This window comes from Ursus arctos, unplaced genomic scaffold (genome assembly GCF_023065955.2).
Source record: "Ursus arctos isolate Adak ecotype North America unplaced genomic scaffold, UrsArc2.0 scaffold_2, whole genome shotgun sequence".
Classification (NCBI taxonomy): Eukaryota; Metazoa; Chordata; class Mammalia; order Carnivora; family Ursidae; genus Ursus; species Ursus arctos.
In genome coordinates, this window is record NW_026622874.1 from 67650355 (window position 1) to 67665043 (window position 14689).

Here is a 14689-nt window from a genome sequence, read left to right on the forward strand (position 1 = left end):
TCTCCCTCTCCCCTCTTCCTGAGAACAGGGCCACCACCCTCGGAGGGGCCCACCCTGAGCTCCCACCCCGGAACAGTCCCAGGCAGCATGGGGCCCCCAGCTCCCCTCCTCAGCAGCTACGAAATGGACATCTCTCCAACTTGAAGCAACGTCCCCCACCCCCAGCGTGTCATCCTTGCAGCCTCCCCAGAGAGTTCTCAGCCCCTGCAGGGTTCACAGTCCTACTTACTAACTCCAATTACGTCGGGCTCTGCTTCCTTCATCACTCCTCCTGGCTAGCACCCATCCCCAGCTGTCCAAGTCACTGAAGGCTCCATCCCCCATCCTGTGGAGACCCCCCTGGAACAGCTTCCCGTTGCTTCTGTGACACTTGGCTCTGCTGTCCCTCCACCTGTCTGGGCTCCAGCTCCCCTTCCATCACCCATCCTTCACCAGTCCGCGTCTATACTCACCTGCCCCACCTTGGACCATCTGGCCCAGGCCCATTGTTCTCAGGCCACCCTCCCTGGTCTTCTGGACTTTGATGTGCCTCGGCTCACGTGCCTACCTGATGCCACCCCTGCATGTCGTCACCTCACCAGGACGTCCACAGGCGAACGCTCCCTCCTCCCTTGCTCTGCCCCCAACACCTGTCCTCACCTCTGTTAATACCTACTGGGCCCCGCCAAGTACCTGGCCCCGTGCTAGGTGCCTGGGGTCCGCAGGGCAGCTCGGCCCTGCTTTAGGGCGCCCTCAATAAGGACAAAGCCAAGCGTAAGCAATCACAGGGGCCACCACCTACCCAGTCATCCAAACCAGATGTGCGTCCGTGCACCACCCGAGGACCCTCTACGGGCCCCACGCCCAGCTCCTTGCCGAGCCGGAGTAGCGGCGCGCGGCTGTGGGGCTGACGCGGGAGCCGGAGCGCCGGGGCGGGGGCCGGAGCGCCGGGGGCGGGGCCGGAGCGCCGGGGGCGGGGCCGGAGCGCCGGGGGCGGGGCCGGAGCGCCGGGGGCGGGGCCGGAGCGCCGGGCTCAGGACTGGGCAGCCCGGCCGGAAGGGGGCGGTCTGCTAGCCCGGAAAGGACCGGACTTTCCGGAGGCGGCAAATCCGGACGAGCGGCGGCCGCCTTCATGCTGCCCGCCGGCTGCTCGCGCCGGTGAGACTCGCGCGCTGGGAGGGAGCGGGGCGGAAGCGGGAGCGGCGCGCGGCCGGCCGGGGTGCTGAGCCGCCGCTGCCCCCCTCCCAGGCTGCTAGCCGAGCTGCAGGATGCCCTGGACGCCTGCGCCGAGCGACAGTGGCAGCTGGAGCGGAGCCTGCGCGTCTCCCGCCAGCTGCTGCGGACCTGGTAAGCGGACCGCGAGACCACCCGGCCAGGCCGCCCTCGGAACCCCGCTCAGAGCCCCCGGGCTGGGAGGCCGGGCCCAGTGCCCACCTGCTCACTGTCAGCTGTGCTCCCCTTTGCCTGCAGGCTCCGAGGTCGGGGGGGCTGCCGCGAGGCCAGGCAGCTCCTTGGGGTCGGTTGGGTCTGGGCCCTGCCACCACTGTGCTGTGTCTTGGCAGGGAACCAGCCGAGACGCCGGCGGCGGAGCCAGCCCCAGGGCCAGAAACGAATGAAGAAGCCCCGCCTCCGGGTAAACCTCCATCACCCACCTTCTCTGGCGCTGCCCCTGCTCTGTCTTCTGACAAGCAGTGGTGAGTGACACTGCAAGAGTGTTTGGCTTTTGCAGCATGCTCACCCAGCCCTCAAGACCTCAAGGAGCTGGAGCTTCTGACCCAGGCACTGGAGAAGGCTGTACGGGTGAGAAAAGGCGTCTCTAAGGCTGGAGAAAGACACAAGGCCCTCAGCCTGAAGTCTGGGTTCACTGCTACTTCTGCCAGCACAGCCTCTGCCCCATCCCGGGCCTCAGGCCAGGCTGGCCGTCGAGCCTCAGAGACAAAACCACCCAGGGGCAGCCACCAGACCACGGTGCCTGCCAGGGGCCTCCCTGAGTGCAGGCTTCCATCAGTGGGGGATCACACCGCTATGGGGAGAGGCTCCCGAGCCACCAAGCCTGGACCAGGCCTCAGGGACCAACAAATACCCCCGTTGGCTGCTCCCCAGGCGCCAGAAGCTTTCACACTGAAGGAGAAGGGGTAGGTTTTCCAGACCCTTCCTGGAGGAACAGCTTTGTCTACCTGACCGGATCCTGGCCAGCAGCAGGAATCTGCGATGCGGGGTGACAGGGAGGGCAGGGCATTGAGCTGGATGTGGGCCAGGGGAGCCCCCAGGGTGCTATCCCATGGGGTCCATGCCCTGAAGTTGGCAGAATGGACTATTGCTAGGGCCTGTTCCCTTCTCCCTGGCTGTCCAGTGCCCCATTCTCTTATCCACCCAGCCTGGGGCTCCAAACGGGCTGTGGAGGGCCTGGGCTCTGCCCCTGGTCCGTCTCTTCTCTTCACCAGGGCAGACCTGGACTCTGCTGGCTCCCATAGCCACTCTGGAAGCCCTGTTGCTTGGTCGCAGGGGGGATGGGGGGAGCCTCCTGAGTGAGGCTACTCAGAGCACTGGCTTCCCTGACAGGACCCTGCTGAAGCTACCCATGGCCTACAGGAAAGCGGCTTCCCAGAACTCCCGGTAAGGCTGAGTCGCAGCTGAGTGGGGGTGGAGGGGAGAGCAGGGAGGCCCAGGCTTCCCACCAGCGCAGGGCCATATTGGTAAGACTTTTCCAGCTGGCCGCTCTGCTTTGTTGGCTGGGTGGGGACACCTTCCACATTAAGAGAGTCTGCCTAGCTAGGACTTAGGCTCAGCGGGCTTTGAGGTTGAGAGACTTTGCGTCCACGTCTGTCTTCTCTGTGGGGGTGAGGGTGATGGTGTCCGCTCCATAGAGGTGCGGTAGGGGTTAAACAGGGCAGTGCCTTTCACGTGTCTGGGCTGTGTCTGAGCCACAGCCAGCACCCACAGCTCTTCACTGTTGTCCCGGGTAGTCCCAGTTACCAGTGGCTGCCAGCTCCTCTCCTCTGTCCCTTGAATTCTCTCCTAGTACTTCCCCTGTCTCCTTTTCACGGACAGCATCCTCTCCATTCCCCAAGGCCTGGGGATGCCCCTCATGGGGCCCCTGCCCTGGTCTTTCCCTGCCTCCCGAGGCCCAGCTGGTTGGACTAACGGGGTCCCTCTCTGATTCCCGGGTGCCTGTGTGTGCATTCCAGCCTGTGGGCCCAGCTGAGCTCTACACAGACCAGTGACTGCGGGGATGCTGCTACCACGGCCAAAACCCAGTTCCTGCAGAAAATGAAGATGACTGTATTCTTGCTGGGCTTGTGGGACCCCCCAGGGTGGGGATGGGGGTGGTTCTGGCTCTAAGCCTGGGGAGTGTAAGGGGCAACTCCAGGAGGGGCCAGAGCCACTTGGGTCCTGTCCTTGGCGGGAGGGCAGGGGAGGGGGAACCTGGCCACAGAGGAGTTTCCCTGACTTGTGTCCAGTCAGGCTGGCTGGGCTCTGAGCTCAGTGCTGCCCAGGTGGAGGCGGAGGTGGGGCTCCTGCGGAAGGCCTGCTCGCTGCTGAGACAGCGGATGGAGGAAGAGCTCTCGGCAGGTGAGCGGGCCCTGGTGTGTGTCTCGGGGCACGGAGGGCTTCGGGACTGGCGCGGACCTGGCCTGCCCTCCCCCACTTTTGCATAGAGCCTGCTGACTGGATGCAGGAGTACCACTGCCTCCTTACCCTGGAGGGGCTGCAGGCCATCACGGGCCAGTGTATCCACAGAATGCAGGACCTGCGTGCAGGTGAGACCGGCCCCCCACCCCCACCCCACCTTGTGCTGAAGTCTGGTCTAGCTAAAAGGCAGCATTAACAGCTGCACAGGAGCAGGGTCCCCCCACTGCCTCTCCTGACGCAGGCTTGGCACTGTAAATAGCTTATTTATCTGGTTCCTGAGAAGGTTCCATGTGGGCGTCAGAGACGTACTTGCAGGTGACTTGCCCGGTATTGCAGGAGACAGTTGCTGATGGATAGTAGGGCTTCATCCAGGAGACAGAGGGAGACTGCACCCCCTTAAAGGCAAGTGGGAAGGAGGTCCCTGGCCACCACGCCATGCGGCCACCTCCCCCTGTCCTCACAGCAGTGGCAGGACAGCAGCTGGGGCCGTGGCCTGAGGGGAGACGCCCCAGAGCCTCGATGCCCCGTGGAGGTGGCACAGACCCTGCGTGGAGCCCCCAGCTTCTTCTCTACTCCAGCACCGAGGAGCTGCAGACTCTGGCGGCCCTCAGGCTGCGGGTGGCCATGCTAGACCAGCAGATTCACCTGGAAAAGGTACTTCCAGGGTTGGGGGAGGGGACTAGGTGACTGGGCACCGGGGAAGCAGTGGGCTTTGGGCCATCCAGCAGACAGAGCCTCTGGGCTATGCACAGCTGACAGCACTGGCCAAGGGACAGAGTTTTGGGAGGAAGAAGGGGCTGGCACATGGTGCCTGAGGCCCTCCCTGGAATTGCCCCACTGTGGGGCCTTCTGTAAGCCCTCCGCCAGCTGCCCCGGATGGGGCCCCCGCTGAGATCTTGGCCCTGCATTTCCTCCTAGGTCCTGATGGCTGAGCTCCTCCCGCTGGTGAGCAAACTGGAGCCACAGGGACCGCCCCGGCTGGCGCTTTGCAGAGCTGTACATAGCCTGCTCTGTGAGGGAGGGGAGCGCTTCCTCACCATCCTTCGAGATGAACCTGCAGACTGAGCCCTTCCCGTGACCAGCCGCCCCCCACCTTGCCCCCTTCCCGGGCCGCCGGACCCCGGCAGGAGGGCGAGCTTGTTCCGACCTAGACAACTGGGAGAGTGCCACCGCCCCCTATTAGGTGAACGGGGATTGAGAGGATTTTCACTGTGGTGGGTCTGGGGACCCAGAGATAGCTATACCCACCCAGGAAAGCAGGGTTCCCAGGGGGTTGGGGACAGCCCCCGGCTCTTCCCGAGGAGCCTAGGGCCCCAGAGCTAGTGGTCAGGCCTTCACTTGGCTTGGCCTTCCACAGGCTTGGAGACCAGAGGCCTGCCGGGCTTTTTTCTTAGCTATCTCTGTTTTTTTCTTACCGCAGCCTTATAAGCCACTTGTGTGATATTAAAACTACTTTCGAAAGTATATATATTTAAGATGGGACGTGGTGTTTGGTTTTTTCTGCGTGTTTTGGCTTACCGAGAACATATCAAGCATATTTATTGAGAACACTCATAGGCCTCTACTGAAGAGAGGGGGAAGGACACTGAAGGTGAGCAGCACTAGCCCCAGCACACCTGAAACCCCTCCCCCAACTGCCTAGACTGGGCTCACTGGGAGACACAAAAGCCACCAGCCCATATCTGAGTGGGCGGGCACTGTGCGGCCACAGCTGTCCTAGCTCCCGTGCTCACTACTTCCTCCTGGGCTGTTGCTGTGGCCATCGTGGGCCTCCCAACACTGACTTACCACCAGGGAACTCACCCCTCACCTACTCCACTGTCACCTCCTCCAAGGCTCCTGCCTCCCCCGCTGAAGGAAGGCAAGAAAGCGTAGAGGTCAAGGTCATGGTCTCTGGGTTTATACCAGTCACAGATTTGGGTTTCCACTGTGACTTGATTTCTGCTGTGGGACTTTCGGCAGGATTCTTAAGGGCCCTGAGCTTCAATTCCCAGTGTCGTCCCTACTGTCCTACTGGGGGTACTTGTTGGGAGAGGTTATCAAAGAGATGTGACCGCCCGCCAGGAGCTGGATCTGGACAACGGGAGGCTCCTCTCCCCCTCCCCTGTCCTTGGGATGTGGGTTCCACTGGCCTTTTCACTCCCAGACGCTGCTCCAAGGACACAGCCCTGAGGTAGGGGTGTGGTGCTGGGAACACCTGCATGGGGACTGAGCCCAGGGAAGGCCTCTCCCGACACCACCTCTTAGGCCCTGGCGGGCGGGTACAGGGACACAAGTTTCCACTGCTTAGGAACCCTGCCACCTACACCCGTGGAGTGGCCTGCCTCTTCCTTCAGTCTCTGCCGGCCTTCCACATGTGCGGCCGGTTTCAGATGACACCCAGAGGCTCCCGAGGGGCCCGTGTGCCAACGGTAATGGCTATTACCCCTGCAGCTGGGGTGAGGACAAATTACACAGTGGTAGGCCCTGGGGAAAGCTGGGAGGCTGTGGTGTTCATTAATAAACCTTGCCTAGGTGCCTGTGCCAACCAAGCAGAATGGTCAGAGCTGGGGCAGTGGTGCTTTGTGTAGCCAGTGACGAGCAACGCGGAATTAACACCAGCCTCTGCCCCCAGGGCGACCCAGGCGCCGAGCCAGGAAACTCCGGGAGAAGGCCAGGTCTTCTGAGAGCCCGATGAGGTGTCACAGATATGAGGGATGAACCGAGTGATGTTGAAGCAAACTTGGGGTGGCCCCAGGCTCCCAGCAGGACGTTCTACTTGTAAAAGCCCCCACAGTCCCACAGGCCAGAAACCTGGAACATGGAATCCCAGGTCTTGAGGGCTGCTGGGGACCAGATGACCAACCAAAGTAGGAAACCTAAAAACAGTCCTCATTGCACTGAGGGGCCTCTACGTGGTGGAACAGCTCTGTTCCCTGCCCAGGGCAGGAACAGGGAAGGGGGAATCAAGAGATGGGGAGTCTGGGGTACAGCTACCCCCCCCCCCCTGGCCTTTGCTGCTTCCAGAGCTCATGCCCAGTTGCTCTGATCTTGAGGAATCTTCATTCTCAGGGTGAGTTCCACCACCACCCTGTTACTGGCCAAAATCAGTTTACATAGCTAGTGGTCTCCACCGTAAATTATTTAATCCACCAGTTCACTTGGTTTATTGTGTACCTTCCCTACTGTACCTTTGCCCCCTGAGGGCAGGGGTGCTGTCCACCTTCATCCCTGGCCAGGCTCATATGGGCACCCAAAGGTTGTTGACTCAATGACCCACCTATCAGGACCCGTCTTGTGGGTGTCTTGTGGAGGGCTGTCCGCACCTGGGCAGGAAGGTGCCCCCCGGAGCGTGAGGGAGAACGAGGGCAGAGGTCTGGGTTAGCGCCCCCTCTAGATTCGCGACCGCCCACCCTGATTCAGCGCCAAGCTAGGAGGCGGCGGCGAACTCCTCTCCCCGGCGTCCCGGTGGCGTCACTGCATCCCGGCCCAATCCGCTCTGACGTGGCGGTCGAGGAAGGGAGTGGGGGCTGTGCGGGCGCCCACACCCACCCCGAGCGCGGCCCCCCGTCGGCGGCATGAGCGCGCCCGAGACCCCGCCCGCGGTGCCTGCCGAGCCCCCTGCGCCCCCCGCTGCCCCCGAACCCCCCGGGGCCCTGCGCGCGCTGCTTTTGGCCACCGGTGGCGTGGGGGGCTCCTGGCCGCGCTGCGTCCTGCCGTTCGGCGCCGTGACCCTGCTGGCCGGCGCCGCCGCCACCGCCATCACCTTCTCGCTGCGCGGACCCCACCTGGACCTGGAGCAGGGCGTGGCGCTGACCACGCTGGGCGCGGGCCTTGGGCTCCTGGCCGCCGCCTTCCTGTGCTGGCGCGCTCGGCGGCAGCGGCGGGCCGGGCGCGCGGGGCGGCGGGAGCCGGGGACGTCCTGAGCCCGCGCGCGCGCGGCCCCCTCCCCAGAGAAGTCACCGGGAGCCGGACGCCTCCTCCCTCCGGACCTCGCCCCGCCGGGGCGTGCACAGCACAGCGCGCGGGACGCGGAAACCCCTCCCCAGACCGTTCCTTCCTAAGCCCTTAGGAGGCCAAGGGGGTGGGGGCTACGAGCCTTTCCCTCTGCTTTTCGGACTCTCCTCTCCCCCCTCCCCCCAATGTTGCTTTTCAGCGTTCCGCTTGGCGCGCAGAGCCGGTCGCGACCACACACACAGAGGGCCTGCGTGGCACGGGGGCCCTGCCGGGGGTGCAGGATGCAGGGTGGCCGCGGACTCGGTGGGGCCACCCTCCTCAGGGTGAAGCGTGCCGTGCTCCCCTTCCCCAGCCGTCTGTCTTCCCTGCTGGGTTGGAAGCCCCTGTCGGCATAACAGATGCTCAATAAATGTCTGTGTGAAATGTGTACAAGTGGTGGCTTGCAAACGTCTGGAGGGAACAGTCCGGCCCGGAGTTGGGCCAGGAGTGTTCGATCAGTCCGCCTTTTAAGGGAAAGACCCGAGCCTCCTGGGGCCTAGGACTATTTGACCCCCTGGGTCCCTTCCTCCCCAGGTAGATTTCCTGCGTGCCCCCAAAGCCAGCAGCTGTCACTTTGCCGGGATGGGAGTGGGAGGACTGTGGTGCACTGAGAAGGTGCATGTGGGAGCAGGGAGCCAGAGTCTCTTCTAAGGTGTCAGGAAGGGGCAGGACCAGCTGAGAGGTGTGAGAGGCCCCAGAGGCTGGGGACAGGTGGTACAGTCTGCAGGAGCAATGAGCTGGGCTTGGGGGCTGGGGAGAAGGCCCTCCCTAACTCTCATCAGGCCATCTGCCAGGGCCATCCTAGGGGCCAGAAGAGAATGTGTGCAGGGGGCCATTCTGGGGAAGAGGCGGGGCTGCCTACGTCTTCCTCCCTGGGGAGCTGGTGGTACTACCGCCCTCTGGGCCCAGAGCTCCCTGCTTGCTAACAAGGATGAACACTCTTGAACACTCTTGAACACTCACAGGCAGCAGGCTGAGCCCTGGCGGCCTCCTTCCACCCACACCAGAAACCACCAGATGTTCTGCAGACCTTAGCCCCAACTCCCGAGGAGGCTGGGCTGCAGACAAAGCCTGCAAGTCTGACGCAGGGTTGGAGGGGAGGCTGCTCCCCGATTTCCGATTTCCTTTCTTGCCTCCTGAGTCCTGAAGTTCAGATAGCCAGGGGCTCCCTGGAGGCTTGTCTCGGGCTCTGTGGAACCCTTGTGTTGGGCCTGGGCATCTCTCCCCACTGTGGCCAGCTAGTCACTTCTTAGCTTCTAATGGTCCCAAAAGGATCTGCTACAGCCGGTACTCTTGCCAGGGCTCCGCTCATCCCAGGTTGGGTTTGAGGCTGATGATAGGACAGACCTTGAAGAGGGTGGTTGGGAAGATGCCATTTCTGAACTTGACTCGTGCTGGAGCAGACTGGGGTCCCTATCAGCTCCCCTCATTCATGCACTGTTATCTGTTGTAAGGGGCACGTTCTTTTTATCTCAAAGTTGGATTAGGTGCCATGGCACCGGCTCCATAGGGGACCCACCCTGCTGCGGCCAAAGATGAAGGGAGAGGACAGCAGCCCCTCTGACTAAACTCTTCTTAAGTCTCCCATGATCTCATCAGCCCCTGCACCCCCACACACATATGTGAGGGCCTGACCAGAAGGTGCTAGTCACGTCAGGTGCCCCATCACCCTGTCTTCCTGGCTGCTCTTACCTCTTCTCCTTTGGTTTCCCCTGGGAGCCTCCAGTGTCCTCCTGCCCCTCCTCTCCTAAACAGCGAGAAGATTCTGCTTTTCTCTACCTTCTTCTGTGGGTCCTTGCAGTATCTCTGGCCCAGCTGGAAGAGGCAGCTCTGCCTACACAGACACACCCACATGGCATCCTCCCTCAGCTGCTGGGCCTGGCCTAGGGTCAACGTCCCATCCGAAACTTCAGGACCCAGGTCAGGCATGTTCCAGTGTTCCCTGTCTCCTCTGCATGCAGACAACCCTCCTTGGGATGCTTGGCCCCCTCCATCAAGGGCTTAATGGTTGTGGGGAAACGGTCTCTATCCGGAGTAGTACTGATGTCTCTTGGCTGGGTCACTCTCAGCTGCAGCTGCCCCATCCCCAGCTGGTGCCCAGGCTGCCCACCTGGGTTCCTGCCTCAGTTTCCCTACCAAAACCTGCTGGTATGTGGGCCAGACTCAGGGGTTCTGACACTGAGCTGTCTGTGACCAGGACCTCCCCATGGACCAAACTCCACTCCCCACCCTCTACAGGGGTCCTCGACTGCTGACCAAGACCCTGAACCCCATGGGCCCCTGCTGATTAGTGGGTTCCCTCCTCCTCCCCCAGCTTCTGCTTCCTCCCTGCCAGCTCTGGGGGCTGGCCTCGTCTTGGTGATGCAACCAGACAGAGACCCAGAGATGCTTTGGGACAAGACTTTGGCCTGATCTGGGTGGGATATGCCAATTTCATTACTTAGGCAAGGTCCAGTCAGACTGGGAGGATACATCCTTCCTGAACATAAAGCAAGAGGGACTCAAGTCTGTGGAACCCCTGGCCGCGTCCAATACCTTTGTGGCTCATCACCCCCACCCCACCCCACCCCCACAACCACCACCAATGGCTCAGCAAAGTTGAGTAACAGTCCAATGAAAAAACTAAATCTCAGACAGGTTAAGGGGCCTGAACCACAGAGCTAGAAATTGGAACAGCTTGGATTCAAAATCAGACCTGGTCCCAACTGTGGGTTTTTTTCTACTAGAACAGACCACTGCCTTGGGGACATCCCATAACCACCAGCCCAGCTTGGCTGCTACAGCCCTGAGTGTTCCTTGTAGCGACCCAGGGGAGCATCAGGGCACCAGCCTTCAGATGCAGGGCCCAGCCTGCCAGATGGGCCTGAGGGAGGAGGCGGCCAGACCCCCGCCCAGCACGTGGCACAGTCCCAGGAGCAGTCAGGGCCTGGATGCAGGCCGGGGACCCTGCTGGGTGGTCCCCCACGGGCTGCGTGGCTGAGCCGCCCCCTCCAGACCCCTCCCGCCGGCGCATTCCTGGCTCCCCGGCCCCTCCCCCGGCTCCCGGGCCTCCCAGCCCCCTCCCCCGCCGGCCCAGCCAGTGTCTGAATCTGCTTCTGATTCCGGCTCTGCCGAAGAGGCCCCCTCCCCTCCCCTCCCTCCTTCCCGGCCCGAGCAGCCCCGCCCCCGGCTGGGCCCAGGCTTGCGCCTACTGCGCCCCCCACCCCCTCCTGGCACAGCTCGCCAACCCTAGCTACAGCCGGGAGGAGGCGGCGGCCGGGGCGCCCCAGGCCCCGCCCGCCCTCGGCCCTTCCCGGGAGGCCGGGAGACCTGCTCGACCCGGCCCTCGGTGGGTGAGTGCAGCGGCGGGCGACGGGTGGGGCCTCCGCGGGCGGAGGCGCCGGGAGCGGAGGCGACTCCTGTCATCGCTCCAGGCCCAGCGGGAGGACGCGCCAGCATCCCCGCTGTTGCGCTTGGCCCGGGGCGTGCCCGCGGCTGCTCCCACCTCTTGGCCCCGGCTGGGGCCGCCCGGGATTGCTCGGCATTGCGGGCCAGCGGGCAGAGCCCCGGATCCCGGCTCTTTCTCCCCGAGGGCAGCGGCGTGGGGCCCTGCGGGCTGGCTGATCCACCGCGGCCCCGGCCATGCCCTGCTGGCCCTGGGGGCTGCTGCTGACCGCGGGCACGCTTTCGACCGCGCTGAGCCTGGGGCCGCCAGCGCCCGCCGACCCCTGCCATGACGACGGGGGCGCGCCCCGCGGCTGCGTGCCCGGCCTGGTGAATGCCGCCTTGGGCCGCGAGGTTCTGGCGTCCAGCACGTGCGGGCGGCCGGCCACGCGGGCCTGTGATGCCTCGGACCCGAGGCGGGCACACCCCGCCGCCCTTCTGACCTCCGGAGGGAGCACCACAAGCCCTGCGTGCTGGCGTTCGGACTCACTGACGCAGGCGCCCCACAACGTGACCCTCACAGTGCCTCTGGGCAAGGCTTTCGAGCTGGTGTTCGTGAGCTTGCGCTTCTGCTCGGCGCCCCCCGCCTCGGTGGCCCTGCTCAAGTCACAGGACCACGGCCGCAGCTGGGCCCCACTGGGCTTCTTCTCCTCCCGCTGTGGCCTGGACTATGGCCGCCCGCCTGCCCCTGCGGATGGCCCACCTGGCCCAGGGCCTGAAGCTCTGTGCTTCCCTGAGCCCCAGGTCCAGCCTGATGGTGGTGGCCTTCTGGCCTTCAGCGTGCAGGATGGAAGCCCACCAGGCCTGGATCTGGACAGCAGCCCAGTACTCCAAGACTGGGTGACTGCCACAGACATTCGAGTAGTGCTCACAAGGCCTGCCATGCTGGGGGACACCAGGGACTCCATGGCCATGGTCCCTTACTCTTACTCAGCTACTGAGCTCCAGGTGGGCGGGCGCTGCAAGTGCAATGGGCATGCCTCAAGGTGCCTTCTGGACACCCAGGGCCACCTCATCTGCGACTGCCAGCATGGCACCGAGGGCCCCGACTGCGGCCGCTGCAAGCCCTTCTACTGCGACAGGCCATGGCAGCGGGCCACGGCCCGGGAAGCTCACGCCTGCCTTGGTGAGGCCTTGGAGGGTGGCCTGGGGATCGTGGACCAGGCCAGCCTGCCCCTGACCCATCCCTTCCTGCAGCTTGCTCCTGCAATGGCCATGCCCGCCGCTGCCGCTTCAACATGGAGCTGTACCGACTGTCCGGCCGTCGCAGTGGCGGCGTCTGTCTCAACTGCCGGCACAATACCGCTGGCCGCCACTGCCACTACTGCCGGGAGGGCTTCTATCGCGACCCTGGGCGTGCCCTGAGTGACCGCCGCGCTTGCAGGGGTGAGCCTGCGACGAGCTACCTGCACATCCTCGCCCTCTGGTTTCCCGCATCCACAGATGGGCTTCTAACCATCCGTCTCTGTCCTCAGCATGTGACTGTCACCCTGTTGGTGCTGCTGGCAAAACCTGCAACCAGACCACAGGCCAGTGCCCCTGCAAGGATGGCGTCACTGGCCTCACCTGCAATCGATGCGCCCCGGGCTTCCAGCAGAGCCGCTCTCCAGTTGCTCCCTGCGTTAGTGAGTGACCCTGCCCTCCTTCGACCTCAGCCAAGGCCACACCAGTGCCCTGCTACCTGCTTGTCCCTTGAGCCCTGCAAATGCTCCCCCTCCAATGCGCGCTGTTCTCTCACCCTGTCCGCAGAGACTCCTGTCCCTGGACCCACTGAGGAGAGCAGCCCTGTGGAGCCCCAGGGTGAGTGGACACAGAACAGGGCCCTAGATTGCCATGACTGGGGGGAAAGGCTATGGGTGCAAGGAGGGAGGAGGAAAGGGTGGGGTAAGGAGGTGGGAATCCTGTGCCAGCCTCCACACCCCCTCCAGACTGCGACTTGCACTGCAAACCAGCCCGGGGCAGTTACCGCATCAGCTTGAAGAAGTTCTGCAGGAAGGACTACGGTAGGCCTCCTGCCCTCACCTTCTCACCTTGCCCTTTCCCTCCCTGGGCCTCCCACTGTCGCCTGCCCCGCCCTGTCAGCTCCCGGTGGCCTCTCGATGCCTACCCCCACCCCAGCGTTGAGTGTCCCCTCTGTGCCTCCCTCTCCACACCGCGGGCGCGCAGAGTTCCTACGCGCCGCCCGCCCCCTCACGGCTCCGCCCCGCTTGACCCCGCCCCCTCTCGCCCTCCCCGCAGCGGTGCAGGTGGCGGTAGGCGCGCGCGGCGAGGCGCGCGGCTCGTGGACGCGCTTCCCGGTGGCCGTGCTTGCAGTGTTCCGGAGCGGCGAGGAGCGCGCGAGGCGAGGGAGCAGCGCGCTGTGGGTGCCGGCGCGGGACGCGGCCTGCGGCTGCCCGCGCCTGCTACCGGGCCGCCGCTACCTGCTACTTGGGGGCGGGCCAGGGACCGCGGTCGCAGGCCGGGGGCCCGGGCTCAGCGCCACCCGCGGGAGCCTCGTGCTGCCCTGGCGCGATGCGTGGACGCGGCGCCTGCGGAGGCTGCAGCGGCGTGAGCGGCGGGGGCGCTGCGGAACGGCCTGAGCCCGAAGCGCGGGCGGGGCGCTGCTTCCACATTGAGGCGCACGTTCATCCAGTGCATCGCCTGCAGGGGACTCTTCGCTGGCGTCGCGCGCGTCGCCATCTGTGCCCTCCCCCGACCCTGCCCCGCGACTCCCTCGATGCCACGCGCCCATGCCTGGGAGGGGTGTGACGGACACAGCGACACCCCGCCCCGACACAGAGGGATGGGACAGCCCCCAAGAGCTGCTCGAGGCCCCCTGGGGCCACTGTCATCCCATTTCGCATTATCTTCCCCCTCCAAGGGGCACTGTGTTAGTCCCAGAAGGCTGAGAGCCCCCTGTGGGGCCGAACAACGCTTCGAGGCTCTGCCAACTCCCCCACCTGTGAGGTCGTGATCCCTCAGAGAGCATTCTCCCCTTCCTAAAAGGCACTGTGACCCTCTCCCAACAGATATGAACCCCCTTGTGATGCCAGGACCCATCTAAGGTCTGGAAACACCCCAAGGGCTGCGGTGGCTTCAACCCTCAAGGACTCTGATCTCCAGAGAATGCGCCGTCGCCCCCACAGACGCCTGCGGACCCCCGTGGGGCTCGGTGGCACTGGCTCCCCCGCCCCCTGCCAGGACCCGCAGAGGGCGCTGTGACTTCTCCCCCAGCGAGGACGGCAGCCTCTGGTCCCCTTCTGTCACCTCTGCCTGCCCTGTCACTGCCGCTTGGACGTCCGTGTCCCTGTCCCCGCTGTGTCTCTGCCTGTGTTCGGCCTCTTTCTTGGCCTGCTGTGTCCCTGTCTTGTCTCCGTCCGGCTGTCTCTCTCGGCCTTGGCCTCAGGGCTCCTCCGCTCAGGTCCCGCACGAGGACCCCCTGCGCCCCTTCTCCACCCGCTCGGGACCAGACGTCGTGTCCACGCAGACGCGCGTTCCCAGGTCTACGCGTGACCCGGCGGGGCGGTCACTCTGGCTGGCAGCCCTCTCGGCTCCGGATGCCCCCAGCCTTGCGTTTGGCGGGACTCCGCATCCCCCGCCCACTCGGCTCGCGCCCCCAGGGGCCGGCGCGCGGAGCCCGCGCCCCGCAGCTCGGGGACCCGACTCCGGGCGACGCAAGCTCCCGCCGCCCTGCGGCGGG

The 14689-nt window shown here is 64.5% G+C and overlaps 3 protein-coding genes across 3 annotated transcripts; all 3 read left to right on the forward strand.

The window, feature by feature from the left end:
* The first annotated feature begins 1069 nt into the window (after nucleotides 1-1069).
* TEDC2 (tubulin epsilon and delta complex 2) lies at nucleotides 1070-5076 on the forward strand. The gene is made up of 10 exons (XM_026484973.4): nucleotides 1070-1137; nucleotides 1228-1326; nucleotides 1542-1612; nucleotides 1709-2114; nucleotides 2542-2595; nucleotides 3168-3261; nucleotides 3441-3552; nucleotides 3639-3740; nucleotides 4076-4266; nucleotides 4531-5076. The coding sequence occupies exons 1-10, from the start codon at nucleotides 1112-1114 to the stop codon at nucleotides 4675-4677; spliced, it is 1302 nt and encodes a 433-aa protein (XP_026340758.1). The 5' UTR covers nucleotides 1070-1111; the 3' UTR covers nucleotides 4678-5076.
* Nucleotides 5077-7169: 2093 nt separating this feature from the next.
* On the forward strand, nucleotides 7170-7517 carry LOC113245190 (transmembrane protein 100-like). Its single transcript, XM_026485076.1, has one exon. The coding sequence runs from the start codon at nucleotides 7170-7172 to the stop codon at nucleotides 7515-7517; it is 348 nt and encodes a 115-aa protein (XP_026340861.1).
* A 3691-nt stretch (nucleotides 7518-11208) lies between these two features.
* On the forward strand, nucleotides 11209-13589 carry NTN3 (netrin 3). The gene is made up of 6 exons (XM_026484965.1): nucleotides 11209-12136; nucleotides 12208-12396; nucleotides 12486-12635; nucleotides 12760-12810; nucleotides 12939-13013; nucleotides 13249-13589. The coding sequence occupies exons 1-6, from the start codon at nucleotides 11209-11211 to the stop codon at nucleotides 13587-13589; spliced, it is 1734 nt and encodes a 577-aa protein (XP_026340750.1).
* Nucleotides 13590-14689: the final 1100 nt, after the last annotated feature.